We start from the raw sequence: 20,615 nt of genomic DNA, 5'->3' as shown, positions 1-20,615 counted from the left end.
CTGAGACTGGCTCCTGGGTACCCCTCAGAATTCAGTCTGGTTTCCTTTCCTCGGGCAGCGGCCCCCACTGCACTGTCTCTTGTGTTTGCTTTTCCCTGGGACTGGCTCCCCTCATCCTTGCTCTCCCTGAAAACAACTGCAGACACCTTTTAAGTGTTTTCCTGTGATTCCTACCGCAAAGCAGATGGAAGTAGGGGTGAGGAGGGAGTGTAAAGCAAAAGGAGGTTGCAAGGTTCTAGGAAGCTTCACACTATCTTTAGAGACATGTGCGTGAACTTGACCTGTTTTTGCTAAATAGACTTTTGGGGCCATGGCTCCCTAGCTCTTCTTCCAGTTCTTTCCTTGGCAATCATTCCACTCAGCCTTGCTGGGGTTGGATACTGGGTCTACCACTCAGATTAGGCTCACAGTGGGTCCTGGTTGGCATTGCTGTTGGGCTTGGGAAGACTCTCATCCTTGTTTTCTCTGCTTGCTCTGAGATCCCAATTGAGAGCGGCAGCCTGCTTTTCCTTTCCCCTGATTTTGGCCTGAGTAGGGTACAGAGTTCACAGTTCATCCGAGGGCCTTGGTGATTGACATCTCCTGAACTTATCAGGAGACCCATTTTGACAGACCCATTCCATGTACCTTTCCTGACTCTTCAAAGTGTTCCTTTTCTCTCCCTTCCCTCCCAGTCCCAAGAGTGGAGTTACAGAACTGTGGTTTAGCAATTTCAAATTACTCTGACCATGCAAAAGAGGAAGAGGTAGAATTCTCTCCAATGGGATGGGTGGTTCATTTCTCTGAAGTGCCTAAGTGCACCAGGAAAGTGTGAACTGGCACAGTCAGCCAAGGAAGGCCTGTGCTGGCGCATTCAGACCTTGACCTTGAACCTGGAGGGTAGAAGGGAGTCTGGATGGACATGAGAGAGAACAAGAGTGTGAGAACTGGGGGTGGGTGGGTGGCTCGGGGGGTTGTGTTTGGAGAGAACAAGGCTGCCTGAGAAGGGTAAGATGAGTGTTGAAGACAAGATTTATCCAGTCCTGCCAAATTTTGATGCACATCAGAATCGCCTGGGAGCAGTAAAAACCCTTAGTGCCTCGGTCATACCCTATACCAATTCAGTCAGAAGGTCTGGGATGGGGAGCCAGGCTTCAGTGTGTTTTTAAAGATCCTCAGGTGATTCCACTGTGCAGTCAAGTTAGGAATTATTTCCTTGCTTTGTTACCTACAAGTATCTGAGACTTTGTGGAGAGACCCACAGTGCAGTAGGATAAGAATAGAAAATGAAGTTGGACATGAGGCAGAAAGGATGACTATGGAAGATGAAGCCAGGGAATAAGTCACTTCATAAAACACATGCTGTGAGATGCTGCATAGTCGCTTGAGTGGCCAGAATTTGGACCTGAGCTTCCTTGGAGCTGAAACAGGAGGAAAACTGAGCAGTTAGGAAAGTCACGTGATGGGACCCACCAGTGCTTCTGGTTGGAGGTTTCTCCCCAGCCTCTTCAGAAAGGGGGCTGCACGCAGGGCTGTGGACAGGGCATCCACGGTGCCTTACACTCACACGAAGCCAGGAGTTTCACATGGACTACTGGCTAGAACTCAAACACTCCTTCCTGTTGGGGAGGTCACTCGAGGCCAGAGTCAACTACTTGGAGCTAATGCAGTAAGAAAGGTTGATGATGTTTCCTAAACTCTTGGTTGCTGTCTGTAGCTAACTTAAAAATTCCCCGTCTCCCCGGCCTCCTGGCTCAGTTTAAACTAATTAACTGTGCTTGTTTGCCCGCACATGCAGTGTCTGCGCTGTGTCTTTCCTGTGGTCATTTCTGACTGCTGGCAGTCAGCTTGTCACTTCCTTCACCAGGCCAGGGGCTTGCAGGGACAAATGCATTTGATTAAGGCACAGAGCAGAAGCTCTGGCTCGTCGTCATTGTGGCTGTGGCGCCAGTTCACCTGCTGTGGCCTCCACCCCGAGGAGGGGTTTCTACTTCTACAGCCTGGGCTTGGCTACGGGGGCACTCTGCTGGTGGGGTCACTGTTCTGGGATCCTGCCCCACCGACCTGGAGACGCGGGAGGGGCTTTTTCCTGCAGAGGAGCCGACAGGCCAGCTCGGCCTGCCCCGTCCTCCTCCTCCATCCCCAGGCAGTTAAGAAACACTCATCCAGCCAGGCCCATCTCTCCCCAGAGCTGGTGCCCACGGAGTGCGCCTGCCTTGCTCAATAGAGTCAGTTGTCATTGGCCCCAAATGGGCTATGGGTCGGGTCAGACTGGGGATCGACTTGGCAGAGCACCATCAGGGCGGCCTCGGCGAGGCGTGAGGCCAGTGCGGTTGCTCCCACACCTGCTTGTGTTTCCACACCTGGCTGGCTCTGGAGCATGTGGCAGCGTGTGTGTGCACTGTCTGCTGGAGGACAGGTGTGCACCAGGGTGTACCCCATGCTCTGTGCTTCCCTGCGTTCTGCTCCGTCTCTGGCCATGTGAGTCTTGGAGGCTGTGGGTAAATTCGTGTGTGTGTGCGTGTGTGTGTGAGTGAGACGCTTATACTAACAGCCCCTCAGCAACGGGACTGCCCAGGGTGTGGGTCCCACACAGCCTCTCTGGTCAGTGAGGCGCTGTGCCTCCGTGGCCAGCAGGAGTGGGCACCCATGTGGGGTGCAGTCACCCAGTTGCCCGTGAGGGCACTGAGCCTGGGGGCGCGCCTGTGGGGTCTCTACCTCCACCTGCTGTCCGTGGGGCTGTGGGCTCCTCTGTTTTGCCTCCTCCTGCTTCTCCGCGTGTTGTCCGTGTGTGCGCAGGAGGCGGGCAAGGCTGTGCTTACGGCTGCTGCCTCCGTGGCCGTCTGGGTCCAGGTCTGTGGCGGGTACCTTGTCCTGCACGGGCTCGCCTGGACTGCCCAGCTGGTGGGGAGCTGGGTGGCGCTGCACGTGTGGCTCTGCTGCGCCTTGCTGGAGACCCTCGGGCGCATCCTTTCCATCCTGCCGTGTGAGCAGGCCATGGGGTGGCTGGTGCGGGCAGGCGTGCTGGCCGGCAGAGGCCTGGCGCGGGTGCGGGGCGTGGCGACCCTGGTCCAGGTGTGCGCCCACGCGCTCTTCCTGGGCGTGTACCTCTGCCTGCATGTGTGCTTTGCCGCCATCAGCTCCAAGGTCCACGTGAGGGTGCACGCCCCGCTCTGGGTCTCGCTGCCCTTTAGGGTCCACATCCCCCTGAGCCTGGGCTTCAGAGTGAGGCTGCAGGCCCAGAGGCACGGCGAGGTCGAGGGGCCGGGGGGTGCATCCCGAGGGGAGCAGAGCCCCCCGGTGTCCCTCGAGCCCACGAGGAGACGGGAGGCGTCACGGAGCAGGGGCGAGCTCTGTCCAGGTGGGTACTTGAAGGGGCTGCTTTCTACCTCTTGGTCCTGTCCCCAGCCTTGGGTGCCAGGCCACACTTGGAGCCCACTTCTCCTCTTCAAACGAAGGAGAACATTCTCTACTCTTGCATCATCAAGCCCGTGTGGCCACCTCTCTCCCTTCCCCTCTGGGCTCCCGGGACCTCCTTCCTGAACTGCATGGCCGCCAGGGAAGGCACAGGCAGAGGACCTGGGCAGGGTCCAGGCCTTGCCCTCTGTCTGCCGAGCACAGAACTACTCAGGGCAATGTTGGGCTGGGGGCCCTTCTCCTCCCCTGCGCTTTCTCCTTTGCAGACCTCCTCCTTCCCTCACGCTCTCAATTCCTCCAGTCACCCCCTGCCCTCCCCATCTCTGCCCTTCCCTGGGTGAAAGTGAAAAAGAGAAAGTGATAGTCGCTTAGTCAAGTCGGACTCTTTGCAACCCCTTGGGGGTATCCCGCCAGGCTCCTCTGTCCATGAGATTTCCCAGGCAAGAATACTGAAGTGGGTTGCCAGTTCTTCCTCCAGGGGATCTTTCCGACCCAGGGACTGAACCCAGGTCTCCTGCATTGAGGGCAGATTCTGTACCCATGGGACTCTGCTTCTCTTCCAGCTTCTACAGTGGAGACCCCTCTTCTGGGCCATCATGGACCCTCTCTTTTGCTCAGGATGCCCTCTTCCCAGACCCCTGACCCCCTTCTGCCATGCCCCTCCCCCCTCCCCACCAGCCGAGTTGGCTCAGCTGTGCCTGGCTCTCTCTGCAGTGGTCCCCAGCGCGGCCACCCTCATCATCGTGGTGTGCGTGGGCTTCCTGGTGCTCATGGTCGTCCTGGGTCTTGTGCGCATCCACTCACTGCACCGCCGCGTCTCGGGGGCCAGCGGGCCTCCCGGGGCCTCCAGTGATCCCAAGGACCCCGACCTCTTCTGGGATGACTCAGCTCTCACCATTATTGTGAACCCCATGGAGGTGAGTGGGGGGCCTGGCAGAGTCAGGGTGCAGCTGGGGCACACTCCCAGCAGGGAGACTCCCAATGAGCACCCCACCACACCCCACTCTTCCCCAGTCCTACCAGAGCCGGCAGGTCTGCGTGGCAGGCACTGCGGGTGGCCAGCAGGACGACGAGGACAGCAGCGACTCAGAGGCGGCTGACTCACCCAGCAGTGATGAGAGACGCATCATCGAGACCCCCCCTCACCGCTACTGAGGCCTCTGCCCCTCCCCAGACAGAGAATTCCGTCCTGGTGAGACAGACACACCGAAGAGACAGAAGGACCTTCTTAGAGGAGAGAGACCCGGTGGGGTGGAGAAGAGATCTCTTAGAAGAGTCCTCTCCTAATCTCAGAATCCGGGGGCCCACCAGAGCCCGCCCCCTCCCCCTCAGCCCCCAGCCCACCCCCGGCTCCATGCCTCTGGGCTCCTACACCCGGGTTGGGGAGATTCTGGCTGCCTTGTCTGTCCCCAGGCAGCCACCCCCTTTGCTGACTCACGTCTGTCTCTTCCCCCACCGGCCATGTGCTATATGGGGGTGGGGGTCGCTGAAGGAAACCTTGTCCCCTGCCCTTACCTTCCCTCCTGTCCACGGAGCCCCCCGGCCGGGCATTCTCTGCTTCTCTTAACGAGCCCCCCTCTTTCCATTTCACTTGGGATCCCCTCTTCTCCTGGCCCCCTTCCCACCTCTTTCCTCTCCTTGCCTGAGGTCTTGCAGCCCCTGCCCCTTTCTCCAAGACCTGGCTGTGGCTGGGTTGTAGGGGTGGGAGTGGGGTGGGGGCCCGGGTGGATTATATATAATGTATATTTTTTCATGTCGTCGTGAGCGCAGCCCCTGTGTTCCGTGTGCAGCTCACAACCTTGTGTGCGTGTGGCATCGTCACGTCCTGGGGTGGGAGTGGGGTTCGGGGGGTGGGTGTGTGAGGGAGGGGACACACCCTAGGGTTTTCAAATAAAACAACTGGAAAAAAGCCTGGTGAGCTGCCTCTGGCCTGCTTGATCCCCGGTGGGCGCTCTGTGGGTGGCCGCTCTGGGGTCTCTGACCCCTTTGGTCTCTGAGCTGAAGTGAGGGGCAGGGCTGGTTGTCTGGGTGCTGTTGCCAGGATCAGATGGCTCCCACTGCACCCTGGGGAAAGTGCAGACAATTGGGGGAATGCTGCATATGCCAGGGTTTCCTGGAAGACATTGTTATCACCCCCATCTCTTGGAATTTTTCACCTGGGGTTCCTGTGTGCCCAGCCCCGGGGGAGTTGAGGGGGAGAGCGCAGGCACCCCTGCTATTTGTTTTTTAAAAAGGGGTTTCCCTTTTAAAAATTAATTAATTGATTAATTAGTGGCCATACCTTGTGGCATGTGGGCCCTTAGCTCCCCCACCACCTGTAGGTGGCAGCTCCACTATGGCGTCCTGCACTTCAGAGGCAACCTTGGCCCGGATTCTGCTCTGTCCTGCTCTGTCCGTTTTGCCTTTCTCCCAGTTACCTGAGCCAGAGACCTGGCCTTTCTCCCAGTTACCTGAGCCAGAGACCTGGGAGTGGGTTGGGATTTCTCCCTCTCCCTTAACCTCATGTCCACATGGTGACTAAACCCTCTCATTTTTACTTTTTAACCCCTTAAAATCTCTCAAATGTCTTTTTCTCCCCGGCACCCCATTGCTGGTGCTGCCTTGGCTTATACCGTCTTCAGTATATGTCTGGTCTGTTGCAAGAGCCTCTTACATGTCACCTACCTGTTGCCTACCTGTCACCTACCTGCCTCCTACCTATTCTCCTTGCCTCCAGTGTTTTGCTCCACTCCACCCACCTCTGGGTTGGAGTGGCTTTTCTAAAGTGCAGGTTCTCCTCCTGGAACCTTCCCTACTTCCAAATCACTGTCAGGGTCAAGTTTGGACACCTTGAGAGGCCCCGCAACCCACCTCCCCCACCTGCCTGGCCCTTCCTGCCACCACCCTGGCACACCTAGGTACCAGTCACACAAACCACTAGTCTTTCCCCAAACCTGCCCTGCTGCTTCTTGCCTCTGTCTTTGCACGTACCGTTCGCTCTGTCCACCGTGTCCTTTCCCCTTTGTGTGCCTAGCCGTCTTGTCCTTATCACTCCAGACTCAGTGCTGCCTCTTCTAGGAAATCTTCTGTGCTCTGGCACCTCTTGTTCACGCCTCCATCCCAGACCTTTTCACTACATGGTGGTTCACATCCGTCTCCACCACCAGACTGTGTCCTCAGAACTCACACAGGGTCTGGCGCGCAGTAGGAGCTCTGAAGAATGGATGAGATGCGTGTGGCTCTCAGATAGATTCTATGAGAAAAGATGTATTGGTAGGAGGGGAGAGGGGAGCTGCTTTGGTGGCCCTCTGGCCTGGGGGCATCAGTGCACAGAGGACAGACATGACCCAGCAGGTGCCTGCTGAACCCTCTCCTGGAGGGGCCCTTGTGGATGCCAAGGTCATGTTTCCATGTCTGTGGCAATAACATGTGGGAGGCAGCCTGTCTGTTCTCCCTGGAGCTGCTCAGAGCGATGGGTCAACGGGCAGAGCCTTCAGATATCAAAGCCTCAGTGCTAACAAGGTGTGAGAGTGAGACTTCAGTCTTTGGTCTTAAACTTCAGGGAGCTCACCCCCTCTCCTCTTACTGTCCCCCCTAGTCCTCACGCACCCCTGGCCTCAGGGTCCACAGCTTCCCACAGAGAGCAGCGGAGTCGAGTGTTTGCCCTTGTGCTCACTCAGTCATATCTGACTCTTTGCGATCCCATGGACTGTAGCCTGCCAGGATCCTCTGTGCATGGAATTCTCCAGGCAAGAATACTGGAGTGGGTTGCCATTTCCTACTCCAGGGGGTCTTCCTGACCCAGGGATCGAGCCCACATCTCCAGGTTTTCTGCACTGGCAGGTGGATTCATTACCATTAGCGCCACCAAATGGGAAGCCCATTTGCCCCTGGAGCCCCCAGAGTGTGGCCAGACTCAGGACCCGAGGTCTTCATTCAAGTTCAAGCCCCAGTTCTTGGGAGCAGATGGGGCAAGTATACACATCGGCAGCACAGGGTCCATCTCTTAGCGTCTGCCCAGTCCCGGCCTCCCTGGATCATCCATCTCTGGGACCAACTGGGGTTTCTTCTGAAATGCACCTTTTTGCATTCGTTTCCTGGGGACTCTCTGGGGTCACGGGCCACTGACTGTGTCTTATAGGTGCATCCTTTCCTGTCCTGTTCATCCCTAGTGCTGACACCCCAGATGCCAGCCCATGGCTGCCAGAACCTCCTGACCTGACAGCTGGGCAGGTGGTCATGTCACCATGGGGTGGGTGGGTGCCTGGAGAAGACTTTGAACCCACGTGCCCCCACACTGCCCCAAGCAACCACTTTCACTTGTGGGCCCATTCTTCTCTCTCAGTCTCTCTCTCTCTCACACACACATTGGCAATAGGAATTAGGAGTGAGGCAAGATGCCGACGCCCATTGTGCAGAGAAGGGGCGGCAGGCAGGAGTCAAAAGGGTTTCTGTTTTATTGCTCAAGATCTCCTGGAAAGTTCCCCAACCTCCCTCACAGAACCTCCCAAGGCCTCAGGACGCCAGGACTTAGGCAGGGCTTCCCATTTCTCTCCTCATGTAATTTGATACAGCAAACATCTCCTTTGGCCTCAATCGGATCTTCTCTTTCACACTGAAAGCCTGTTTTCCTCTTAAGTCCATTCTCTGCAGTGAAAATTGATGAGCTTCTTGGACAGTGCATGATGGAGAGCCAGACCCTTGAGAGAAGCTGTAGAGGCAGAGACGGTAACCAAGTGCTCAAGAATCAAGTGTCTGCATCCTATTACTAGACCAGAGACCTGAATGCTCACCTTTGTGTCTTCTGGGAAGGAGGACATGCACGCACACACACACCAGGGCTCTGCCCATGTCAAGATTCCATCACACTGCAACCTTCCCACTGGTGTGCCATCAGAAACGATCCTAAAACCTGCATTTCGGCAGCTGCCAGCCCCTGCCTTGGGGGCTGCCGTCCTCTTGCTGGGATGGGTCAGGAATGACACATCTGCTCCCAGTCTCCTAGCACCCGTGGAAGAGCTCATATTACTTTCACATTTTAATCTCCATGCTGTCCCCCCAAAATATGTCCTCTGGTTCCCCTCAGGGTTCCTCTGGACCAGTTGACTGCTGAATCACCTAGACCCTGGCCTTTCCTGGTGGCTCAGATGGTAAAGAGTCTGCCTGCAATGCAGGAGACCTGGGTTGGATCCCTGGGTTGGGAAGACCCCCTGGAGGAGGGAATGGCAACCCACTCCAGTATTCTTGTGGAGAATCCCATCAACAGAGGAGCCTGGTGGGCTACAGTCCATGGGGTTGCAAAGAGCTGGACAGACTGAACGACTAACACACACACACCTAGACCCTAGGCCGTTCCCAGGGTGCCTGTAGCATGAGCTGAGCTTGCATCCTCAGTGCTCCTCGGTGCAATGTGGGCTCTGGGCGTCCTGGACTCCTCCTCCCTGGACGCCCTCTTCTCACCCAGCGTCCTGCTGAGGCATCCCGCTCCGGGGCGCCCCCTCCTGGAGAGACGAGGAACGGCAGGAAGGGAGCCGGTGCGGAGGGAGATGGGTGAGGCCCGGCCGGCACCCAAGCGCATCTGAGAGACCGGGAGGAACTGGCAACGCTTATTTTCATCGCGCTGGTGTCGCTGCGTCTCCCGCGGCACCACGCTGCTGTCGCTCCCTAAAATAACCTCGTTCTACAGGAAAAGGACAGATGAGGGTTTAAATTTAGCAACGGTGGGTGGGAGGGGGTGGGGGAATGCAGACTCTGGGATGTGGTGGGGCTGGTTTTGTCATTGAAGGAATTGGAAGCCGGTGATGCCTGCCTGAGGATTCTCACCCACAGGATAAGGGAACGTCCAGTCCGAGTGTAATGTCCAGTCTCGAAGACCTGCCCTGAATATCCGAGGTTCTCACGCCAAGTCTGCAGTCCCGCCCACCTCCCCAGCAGACGTGATCTTTTCCCTTAAACAGCTGAGTTGGAGTTACGCTGCCATTTCTCCACGGGCTTCTGCGTGGCTGGTTCTTTGGGGAGAGGCTGTTAAAGGGCAAAAGCAGAAGTTGAGAAAACCCCTGATTTTCAGTTAGGCTAATGAAGGGAGAGGAGTCTTCCTGGGCTCAGGGCACCGCAGACAGGGAGAAGTCCAGAAGGCACAGGAGCTGTGCAGAGACGGTGATGTCACTTGCAAATGACGGAAGGGCAAAGACCCAGGGTACCAGGCCCAGGTGTCTCAGCTGCCTAGTCCCCCTGGAAGTTCGGCAGCCCCCCCCACAGACCACCCAGCCAATGACCCTCCACCTCGGGGCCCTGCTCTTCCTGCATCATCTGGCTGTTTTGAGGAAATTCCAAAGCACAGGGGGCCCCTCCTGCCAGGGATGGGATGGGGAGGAGGAGCGAGGGAGGAGGGAGGAGGGATTGAGGAGCCCCCACCCCCACCCCCGTGTTCACATCTCAGCAACTTAGTGTTCAGCCTTGGTCTTCAGCTTCTCATCGGCTGTCGAAAGAATTCCCTACTCCAAGGGTTCAGTGAGGCTTCAATACAATCACTTTTTCTGGCCCACGCCATGAACGGCCTAGGGGAGGCTTGCATCAACATGAAGCTCCAGTGCACCCACCTGTGCTTCAGAGTACTTCAGTCACTGGTTTGCCAAGACGTTCCTCAGGGGGAACTGCTCCAGGGACCACCCATGCATCGACCTCTTCAAGCACTACCATCAGCGTGTTCAAATCAGAAAGCAACAAAGGAGAAGGAGATTCCTATTGAAGGACTGGAGTTCATGGGTCATGGCAAAGAAAAGCCTGAAAGCTCTTCTTGACCTTGACAGTCACCTTGATAATGGACATCTCAAATCAGGAAATTGAGGACTCTGGTTCTTGTCAGTTAGAACTGAAGATAGCATTGATTTGATTAATTTAGGAGGGAGGAGTTTCCTTTCCTTGATACTTTTCTCTGCTTGTAAAAGATGATGAACAGTCACTCTTTGCTTTGAGATTTCTGGCTTTGGCATCTCAGCAGGAACTCAGTGTTCTAAATAATAGAATTTTGGGGGATTATGGTTGTAATATTTGGTCTGGGGTCAGTTTTAAATATATCTTGTATGAAAACACTCGTAACCTTGTCAGGATGTCTAAGATTGCCTGACCTTGAGTCATTCTTTGAAGGACATTCATTACAGACACTCTACTGGGGTTATTTGTTCTTGGAAGTAACTGGTTAAGATCTTTTTTCTCTGAGGGAACTAGTGCTCCAGAAAGGGTTCCCAGCACAACAGTTGCAGTCAATGCTTCGGTGTGCAGTTTTATTTTTATATAGTAATTTAACTGTTAAGGTTGCTGGTGGACTGGGTTAGCCAAGAGGAAGACAGCTTTCAGTTCCCTATCTTAACAAGAGGTGTCAGAGCTCATATTAAGATGTAAAAGCTCCATGCATGCTGCATTTCAGAGTTCATGGTGTAGTTTAGGAATTAAAATCCTTGAAGTGGCTGTGGAGAAAGATCCTAAATTACAAAGATTTGTGGCTGCCAGCTTCCAACCTAAGTCAATGAATTAAGTCATCCTGTATATCATAAAAATGCCAAAATGCTGCCTATGATTAAATGGGGATGGGGAGGGGTGGAAAAGAGGTCGCTTTATTTGCCTTGTTTATTCACCCTGCCCTGTAATGCCTGTAATCATGAAAAGGAATAAATTGTAATATTTAGTTTAAAAAAAATCACTTTTTCTGATGCAACTCAAAATTGGCATACTATATGTGAGCTATCATTATCACTAATTATTGGGAGATGGGCAGGTGATGAAGGGGTCTTTAAAACATGGCCTCTAGGGGATGGCAGAATCCCTGAAGTTCCTTGCCCCTCCGCCACTGCCCCCAGACTCCGGCAGCATGGCTTGTAGTGTTTGTTTTTTGTTTTTTCAACAACAACAACAACAAAAAAAAACGGTGATTGCATTTATTTCTAATGTGTATTTATTTATTTTTTTGACTGTGCTATGAAGCATGTGAAATCTTAGTTCCCCCGACTACGGATGGAACTCGCAATCCCTGCATTGGAAGCACAGATTCCTAACCACTGGATTGCCAGGGAAGTCCCCAGGCTTGTGGTTTTGAACACTTGCTTTGGAGCTAGACATGCCTGGGTTTTTCTTCACTTGGCAGCTTACAGAAGATTACTGTGGCTAATGCCCATAGGACAGTGACTATTTTCATAGTTTTCAGGCTGATTTAGATAAGCACAGGGTTTTTTTTTTTTTAATAGGTGGAGGTCTTGGCCACAGGAGTGGCTAAGGTCTCAATAAGTAAGAGCTCACTGCCTTTCAGGTGCTGACTTCATGGTCAGAGGTGACCTGGTACTATAGATAAGGCAAAAATAGAGGTTAGTTCACCAATAGATGGTCTTTCCTCAAAATGGGCAGGATCTTAGCTTTAAATGCTTTCCAGGTAAGACTCTGGAGGACGGAATAGCTTTCTGTTCTGTAGTGGGTTTCAGTCAGATTTTTAGGTTGCGCCTCAGACCTCAAAAGGAGCTGAGTTTCATGTTTCACTCCTGACTGTGTCCGTGAGCCTTGTGCAGGCCCAGGTAGGCCATACCTGTCCTTGTGAACTGTGTCAATCAGGGACAAGGGAATGAAGTGTGGAGAGTTCAACATCTCAGGTCATTAGGCTTATCCACAAGCTCTCGAGAGATACCCACAACTATCTCCAAGTAGCTCTGGAATTGTAACCTTTATCATCCTTTGGTCAAGTATATAATCCTTGGCCAAGAATTTGAATTTTGGACTGTGCTTTTAGCTACCAAGGGTGGTATATTTTTTTCCAATGAAGAGATCAGAAGGAGTGAAGATTGCTTATTTAATAGAGGATATGCCATTTTCATGTGATGATAGAAAAATAATTGAACTTATTACCCTTATATATGCAAGGGCTTGTGAAGGTAATTCAAGAGGGCAGTGTCTGGAATATTCTGAGTCTAAGAAGCATGCTTGCTTAAGGAGTCAAGAAAGAACTGCTTAAAAACAACAACAACAAAATAACAATATAGGATTTGGCCTTTCTTCTGGAATAAGAAAGGTGAAGCTTTTGAAGGAAAGATATTGGGTTGGTCAAAAAGTTCATTCAGAGTTTTTGTATGATGTTACAGAAAAAATTTGAATGAACTTTTTGGCCAATGCAATGCAAGGCTGATTGAGCTGGAGGAAGACATCAATTTCTTTGGAAGAACGGTCTGTGGTCTTTAAAGACAGGCTAGACATATATGGGAGGAGTGCGAGGTCTTGGAGGTCAGGCAGGTTTGAAAAGGAATAGGATGTTTATGTGGGTGGGTCTGATGACCCTTGATTAGAGGCTTAGAGAAAAGAGGCCATTGACAGGATCAGGTTAAAAAAAAAGGGTGCTCAGTTGCATCTGACTTTGCAACTCCATGGACCTCAGCCTTCCAGGCTCCTCTGTCTATGAAATTTTCCAGGTAAGAATTTTGGAGCGGGTTGCTGCGCCTTCCTCCAAGGGATCTTCCCCACCCAGAGATTGAACCCATGTCTCCTGCATTGCAGGCAGATTCTTTATCGCTGAGTGACCGGGAAAGCCCCCAAAAGAAAAAGACAGCGGACTTAATAAGTGAACAAAATTCGCTGACCTCTAGATGGGAGTGTGGTAGCAGTCCATCTACCCAAGGTGGAATAAAGATGCCCTGATGTTGTGAACTGTGAGCTAGTCCAGCTGAAAGCTCACCCTGCGGTCAGTGGAGGTAACTCCACCTGGGAAAGTCTCAGTAAGTTCACGGTGTTGGCGGTAGGGGGTTACTGTGACTGCCTGTAGCCCCTGAGCTCTCCCGCTCTGCTCTTCAATCTGACAGCCAACTGTTTACGGCACTAATTTTTTGACCTACTAACCTCAGCCTTTCCAACAAGGTCAAACTGGTCTGAGGAGGTGTAGAATTTAGTATAGAGACAGTGAAGTAATTTTAATATTTTGATGCTAAGGTAAGCTTTGTGTTTCCAACTTGAAATATCTGTTGATTTCAGAATTATGATTTTTAGTTGAAAGGTGTAAGACACTGCTCGAGTTTATAAACAAATAAATAAAAAATTTAAACAAACAAAAAATATAAACAAATAAATAAAGTATTAGAACATTTAAGAGAAATCAAACAGCAGAACACAATGAATTAAGTAATTAGATTTACAAGAGCTGCATATGTTTTAAGAACAATTTTGTGAGTATTTTTAAGTCTACCTTGCCAGGCAATTGAAGTGCACAAGGGGAAAAAAAAATCAGATATATCAAGCGTATGAATATGGTGTAAAACAGTTATGGAAATTTTGCTAACTTTGTAGATGAGACTAATTGCTAAGGAAATGTAAATCTGTTCAAGTTGATTTAAACATCAATCAAAGAACAAGTGGAAGCAATTTTTGAAAAATTAGTACATTTATAAATAGAATTTCAAGATTTGTAAGTTGAATTTCAAGGTTTGAGCAAAACTGTGTTTTATACTCACAATTTTAATAAATTAAACTTTAATTTAAACCCCAGGTAACTGGAAATAGACTTATCTATACACATCAGACATCACGAATATTCACAATGACGGGGTGTTTGTGGAGCTGGTATCAGTGATTAGATCAGAAACTGATGGATCCAAAGAAATCTGAGATGGAGAAGGCATGGACCAGACAAGACAGGGTGTGCCAGAAGGGTGTGCTCACATCCAGGACACAACCGAGTGCTGTGTTGTGCTAAGTCGCTTTAGTCGTGTCCGACTCTGCAACTTTATGGACTGTAGCCTACCAGGCTCATCTGTCCGTGGCACTCTCCAGGCAAGAATACTGGAGTGGGTTGCCATGCCCTTCTTCAGGGGATCTTCCCCATCCAGGAGACGGTCCCTCAGATCTGCAGTAGAGTTTACAAGGAAATAACTGGAATCTAGATGATCAAAACAACCCTACCAACCTCTTGTTTGGAAAATCCTTTCAATGGAGTTTAATTTCATCATCTCTGGTACAGCCTCACGATGGTTGCCAGAAGAGTGGACTGTTGTAGAGATTGTCAGCTTCTCACCAAACCTTAGTCCAGTCCACTGTAGGCATTCAGCTATATTATATTTCCCAGCTTCCTCTGCTACTAAGGTGGCCAAAAGGCTGAGCCAATGGAGTGTGGGCTTGACATCACATCAGCCTCCTGATAGGAGAATCGCTTCAACAAAGTTTAATTTCATTGTCAGTGGCATAGCCTGACCTTGAAACCAATATTTCCCCCATTATTCATTTTCTCTAGTTACTTCTAAACCTTTATTTTATTATGGGATTTGGCTGCATAGCCACAGTCTCTTACCTGCAATCCTGAAATCCACAAAATTTTGAAAACCAAAAGTGTTTTTAGGTAGTCTAATGCCAAAATTCATCTTGCCCTGAACAGGTGAAATTATTTATAGAGTTCATTTCAAAGTAAATATTCATATTTTTTCCTGAAGAAGTATTTTAATTAATTAATTAATTTGATGCTTTTGAACTGTGGTGTTGGAGAAGACTCTTGAGAGTCCCTTGGACTGCAAGGAGATTAACTGGTCATTCCTAAGGGAAATCAGTCCTGAATAGTCATTGGAAGGACTGATGCTGAAGCTGAAACTCCAATATTTGTCCACCTGATGCTAAGAGCTGACTCATTGGAAAAAGACCCTGATGCTGGGAAAGATAAGGAGGAGAAGGGGATGACAGAGGATGAGATGGTTGGATGGCATCACCAACTCGATGGACATGAGTTTGAGCAAACTCTGGGAGATGGTGAAGGACAGGGAAGCCTAGCATGCTGCAGTTCATGGGGTCGCAAAGAGGACACGACTGAGCGACTGAACTGAACTGAATTAATTCAACTGCGCCAGGTCTTAGTTGTGGCAAACGTGATCTTTAGTTTTGGCATGTGGGATCTGTTTTTTTTTTTGTTTTTTTGTTTTTTTTTTTTTTTTGTTGAGGCATGGAAACTCTTAGTTGTTGCATGTGGGATCGAGTTTCCTGAAGGGATCAAACCTGGACCCCTTGCATTGAGAGTGAGAAGTCTTAGCCCCTGGACCTCCAGGGAAGTCCCCAGAAGAAATATTAATGTGCTTGATTCCGAGGGGCTGCCCCAGAGCTGGCTGGGGAAGGTATGTAATTCGCATACACTGGTGTATAATACATAGCCTATGTTTACCTCAGTAAAATCCCCAGAGATCTGGATACTGAAACATGTGCTGTGCTGTGCCTAGTTGCTCAGTCATGGCTGACTCTTTGCAACCCCATGGACTGTAGCCCGCCAGGCTCCTCTGTCCATGGGATTCTCCAGGCAAGAACATTGGAGTAGGTTGCCATTCCCTCCTCCAGGGGATCTTCCCAACCCAGGAATCAAACCGAGGTCTCCCAAATTGCAGGCAGATTCTTTACCGTCTGAGCCACCAGGGAAGCCCTACTGAAACATAATTGGTCCCAAGACTTTACGATGAAGGAATATGGACCTGAGCAAATATACATATCTGGATTGTATTATGTATTGTTCCAGATTCTGGGAGCAAGCACTGCTTTGCTTGGTCCAGTCACTTTGAATTAGAGACCCAGGCTGTATCCGTCTGTGCCTCAGCCGTTTCCAGCACAGGATTTCCAAGGTCACCGTGTACGGTTGGCTGTACCAAGCTGGGCAGAGCAAGTATCAGAGGATGGCACGTGGGGGCATTTCACAGACCAGGCCTGGAAGGGGTGATTATCATTCTGCTCAGTTTCCATTAGTGACTGTCCAGTCATTTGGCCACCTACACAGCTAGGGAGGCTGGGAAATGTAGTTCAGCTGTGTGCCCAGGATGAGGAGGAGTGTTTCAGTAATCAGCTGGCAGTCTCTGCAAGCAGTCCCTCCTCCTGGTGTTTTGGGTGCAATATCCATTTCACCCTTCTTCTCACATGGAGAACACACATCCCTCCTTCCCGAGAGACACATCAGAGTCCCATCCAGCATTTCTGGACGGTCTATATATAGCCTTCTCCATATGATTCTTCATTGTCTGGTGACTTATGAGCTGAAGACACAAGTTATCTGAACACTGTCTCCTCCCCATAACCTTTGCTATGACTGCATTGGAGTTCAATTTATTATTTTTTTTTCCAATTTGGGAATATTACAGCCTTCCCAGGTGGTGCTAGTGGGGTAAAGAATCCACCTGCTAAGGGAGGAGATGCAAGAAACTTGGGTATGATCCCTGGGTTGGGAAGGTCTCTTGGAGGAGGAAATGGCAACCCACTCCAGTGTTCTTGCCTGGAAAATTTCATGGACAGAGGAGCCTGGCGGGCTACAGTCTATGGGATCACAAAAAGCCAGACATGACTGAGGGACTGAGCGCTACTTGGGAATATTATAGGCAATGCTGTTGCGAACGTTTTTGTACCTGTGTACCACCAGACATATATGTGTAAGAGTGTTCCTAGTAAGCATGATAGAAGTTTGGTCATGTATGCCTTACTGTGTAATGATAAACTGACTTGTTTGTTTTTTGGTCATACCATGTATTATATAGGATCTTAGTTCCCTGACCAGGGATCGAACCTGTGCCCCTTGCAGTGGAAGTGTGGAGTTTTAACAGCTGGACCACCAGAGAAGTCCCATGACAAACTGATTTCTGCTCAGTAAATCAATTTATCTATTTGTCAGTACATTAATTTATCTGTTCTTGTATCAAATACCATATTGTTTATAACTCTTGGTATCTGGTAAAGCAAATTCTCTCACCTTGTTCTTCCTTGTGTGTATCTTTATTACTGGTTCATAGGGTTCGAGTATGCTTAATTTTGCCTTCCACAGTGACTATACCATTTTGCATTTCCACCAGCTATGAATGAGAGTTCTTTTTGCTCCATTATCTCACCGGCATTTGGCGTTCTCAGAATTTTAGACGTTGGCCATTCTAATAAGTGTGTAGTCGTGTATTATTGTTTCAATTTGCATTTCCCTAATGACATTTGGGCGAAGACTCTTGAGATTCCCTTGGACTGCAAGGAGATTCAGCCAGTCCATCCTAAAGGAGATCAGTCCTGGGTGTTTATTGGAAGGACTGATGTTGAAGCTGAAACTCCAGTACTTTGGCCACCTCATACAAAGAGTTGACTCACTGGAAAAGACCCTGATGCTGGGAGGGATTAGGGACAGGAGGAGAAGGGGACGACAGAGAATGAGATGGCTGGTGGCATCAACGACTCGATGGACATGAGTTTGAGTAAACTCCAGGAGCTGGTGATGGACAGGGAGGCCTGGCGTGCTGCGATTCATAGGGTCGCAAAGAGTCGGACACGACTGAGCGACTGAACTGAACTGAACTGAATGACATTTGACGCTGAGCATCTTTTCACATGCTTATCTTCCATCTGTATATCGTTTTTGGTAAGGTGTCTCTTCAGATCTTTTGCTCATTTTAAAATTGGGTTGTCATCTTCCTATTGAGTTTTGAGTGTTCCCATATCTTATTTATTTTTTTGATAGTAAAACATAAGCTGTAATTATTAAAGCACTTGTACTAACATAAAAACAGATGATAAATGGAGTAGAATACAGATGTAGATGTTATTATACAAACTAGCTAAAAAGTTAAAATACAATTATATGCCTATCACATCTTTTTAGCCCACCAGGCTTCTCTGTCCATAGGATTTCCCAGGCAAGAATACCGAAGTGGGTTGCTATTTCCTTCTCCAGGGGATCTTCCTGACCCAGGGATCGAACTCGAACTTCCTGCATTGACAGGAGGGTTCTTTATCACTGGATGCCACTCCTTTATCAGACAAGTGTTTTGCAAATCTTTTGTTCCAGTCTGTGTCTTGTCTTCTCATTTTCTTGAAGTGATAGTTTTTAGAATCAGTGAACATCGTAGGGGCCTTGATGGAAGTCAGGTTGGGAAGCTGGGTGGGAGCAGCCTCTTTTAGGATGCTTCTAAAGGCAGAAAGTGTTGTGTGTGGTGCTGGTGGTGGGATAGGTAAGGTTAAGCCCTGAGGGCAGGATTTAAAGGTGATGTAAGTATCTGGTCAAGGCCTTTTACCAGTGTAAATAATAAGGAATGAGGGAATTAACATAGGGGCTTGTGTTCAATGCATATTTGCTGAAGTACTGAATTAAAATGGACCATCACACTGGCTTTTATATAGGGCATTTGACATTATTCACTGCATGACAGTCACAGCCTAACATCACAGATTTTCTAGATGGAGGCCTTTTAGATATCTAACGAGTTCTATCTCCCCTAGGTTGTAATCGAGAAAATGAGGGGTCAGGCCAAAGTTACTGCAACTCATAGACAGTGAATATAACCAACCAGCAGGACAGTTGTAATTCAAATCCAAGTTTCATGCTTTTAGCTAGTGCTTATTCCAAACAGAAGTGCTATAATTTTGTTTCAACTGTCAAGCACATTTTAGAAAACCCAAGCCTATTGTATTGAATCGTATTTTTGCTTAGTGTATATTCTTTCTTCTTTTATGATGTTCCAAGAGTTTTTCTTAGAGAACTCCTTTTAGCCCTTCATTTAAGGCAGGTCTGTGGTGACAGAGTCTCTGTAGTTCTCCTTTATTGAGATTGTCTTGATTTTCCCTTCTTTGAAAAAAGAATGTATGTCTTTATTTAGCTGCTCCGGGTCTCAGTTGTGGCCATGTGGGACCCTTCACTGTGGTGTGTGGACTCTAGCTGTGGTGCCTTGGCTCAGGAGTTGCAGCACGTTGGGCTTAGCTGCTCTGCGACATGTGGGATCTTAGTTTGCTGACAAGGGATCAAAACCATGTTCCCTGCACTGCAAGTGGATTCTTAACCTCTGGATCGCCAGAGAAGTCCTGATTTTCCATTCATTTCTGAAGGATATTTTCAATACTGTGGTGCAGAATCATGTCTCCTGAAAGATGTCTATGTCATAATCCCTGGAACCTATGGATATTTTAGGCAAAAGGGGAATTAAGTTTGCAGATGCATTAAGGTTGCTAATCAGTTGATCCTAATATGGGGAGATTATCCTAGATTATCCAAATGAGCCCAGTGCACTCACAGAGGTCTTTATAATTAGAAGAAGGAGGAAGAAAGGAAAGAAAGAGGGGTGGTAGTGTGAGAAGAACTTGGCCTGACCTTGCTAGCTGAATGGAGGATGGAGGGAGGAGGTCATGGAACAAATTATATGGGTAGCCTCTAGTGTCTTGAGAGACAGGAAACAGGCTTTCCCGAGAAGGAATAGAGCTCTCTTGGTTGTGGCTTAATGGTAAAGAAAACACCTCCAAGGCAGGAAATACACAGAAGATGCGGGTTCCATCCCTGGGTCTGGAAGATCCTCTGGAACAGGAAATGGCAACCCACTCCAGAATTCTTGTTTGGAAAATTCCATGGACAGAGGAGCCTGGCAGGCTACAGCCCATAGAGTCTCAAAGAGTCAGACATGACTGAGCATGCACGCACAAACATTCAGGTTACCTTAATTTGATCCTGGAGAGACCCATTTCAGGCTTTCGACCTCTAGGATGGTAAGATAATTAATTTCTCCTATAGGCAAGATGTCATTTTCCTCTGGTAGTTTTTGAATAATTTTTCTTTGTCTTTGGTTTTCTGAAGGTTAATTTTGATCTATCTTGGTATATTTCTATGGGTTAATCCTGTCAGGGTTTTGCTCAGTTTCATAATCTATATGATTATATTTTTTGGCAAATTTGAGTTTTCAGCCATTATTACGTTGACTATTTTTGCCAGCCCTGCCCTCTTTATCTTCTGGAACTATGATGATACAAACGTACAAATGTTAGATCTTTTGTTATAGGCCCAAAGATCCCTGAGGCTCTGGGTTTTTTGTTGTTTCTTTCTTTTATTATCTTTTTGGTCTAATTTTTTTTCTGTTGTAATTTCTATTGTTCTATCTTCCAGTTAACTGATTTTCCCCTGCTCTGTCCTATCCATTCTACCATTGAGCTCATTTGCTCAGCTTTTAATTTGGTTACTGTATTTTTAAGTTATAAAAGTTTTCATTTGTAATTTGTATGTATTTGCTTGTTGGAGCATATTTATCATGGCTGCCTGAAAATAACTCTTAATATCTCTATCATCTCAGTGTTGGCATCTATTGGTTGATATTTTTCATTCAGTTTGAGATCTGCCTGGTTCTGGATATGATGAGTGATTTCTTATTGAAACCTGGATAATTTTTGCCTTTTCTTAAAGACTCTGGATCTTCACTTTTTAAAGACTGATTTACTCATTTTGATGCTTTTGAACTGTGGTGTTGGAG

The 20,615-nt window shown here is 49.0% G+C and overlaps 1 protein-coding gene and 1 pseudogene across 1 annotated transcript in view; both read left to right on the top strand.

The window, feature by feature from the left end:
* Positions 1–5,215, top strand: part of CLSTN3 (calsyntenin 3) — a 30,242-nt gene extending 25,027 nt beyond the window's left edge. The window contains exons 17-18 of the mRNA XM_065942013.1: positions 4,111–4,313; positions 4,411–5,215. Coding sequence (XP_065798085.1) covers positions 4,111–4,313; positions 4,411–4,551 — 344 coding nt within the window. The 3' untranslated portion in view covers positions 4,552–5,215. The remainder of the gene's footprint in view (positions 1–4,110; positions 4,314–4,410) is intronic.
* Positions 5,216–7,887: 2,672 nt separating this feature from the next.
* Positions 7,888–10,368, top strand: LOC136160042 (TP53-regulated inhibitor of apoptosis 1 pseudogene; annotated as a pseudogene).
* The last annotated feature ends 10,247 nt before the right edge of the window (positions 10,369–20,615 follow it).

The sequence above is a fragment of the Muntiacus reevesi genome, chromosome 1 (genome assembly GCF_963930625.1).
Source record: "Muntiacus reevesi chromosome 1, mMunRee1.1, whole genome shotgun sequence".
Taxonomy (NCBI): domain Eukaryota; kingdom Metazoa; phylum Chordata; class Mammalia; order Artiodactyla; family Cervidae; genus Muntiacus; species Muntiacus reevesi.
This window is presented reverse-complemented; position numbering and strand designations above follow the sequence as displayed.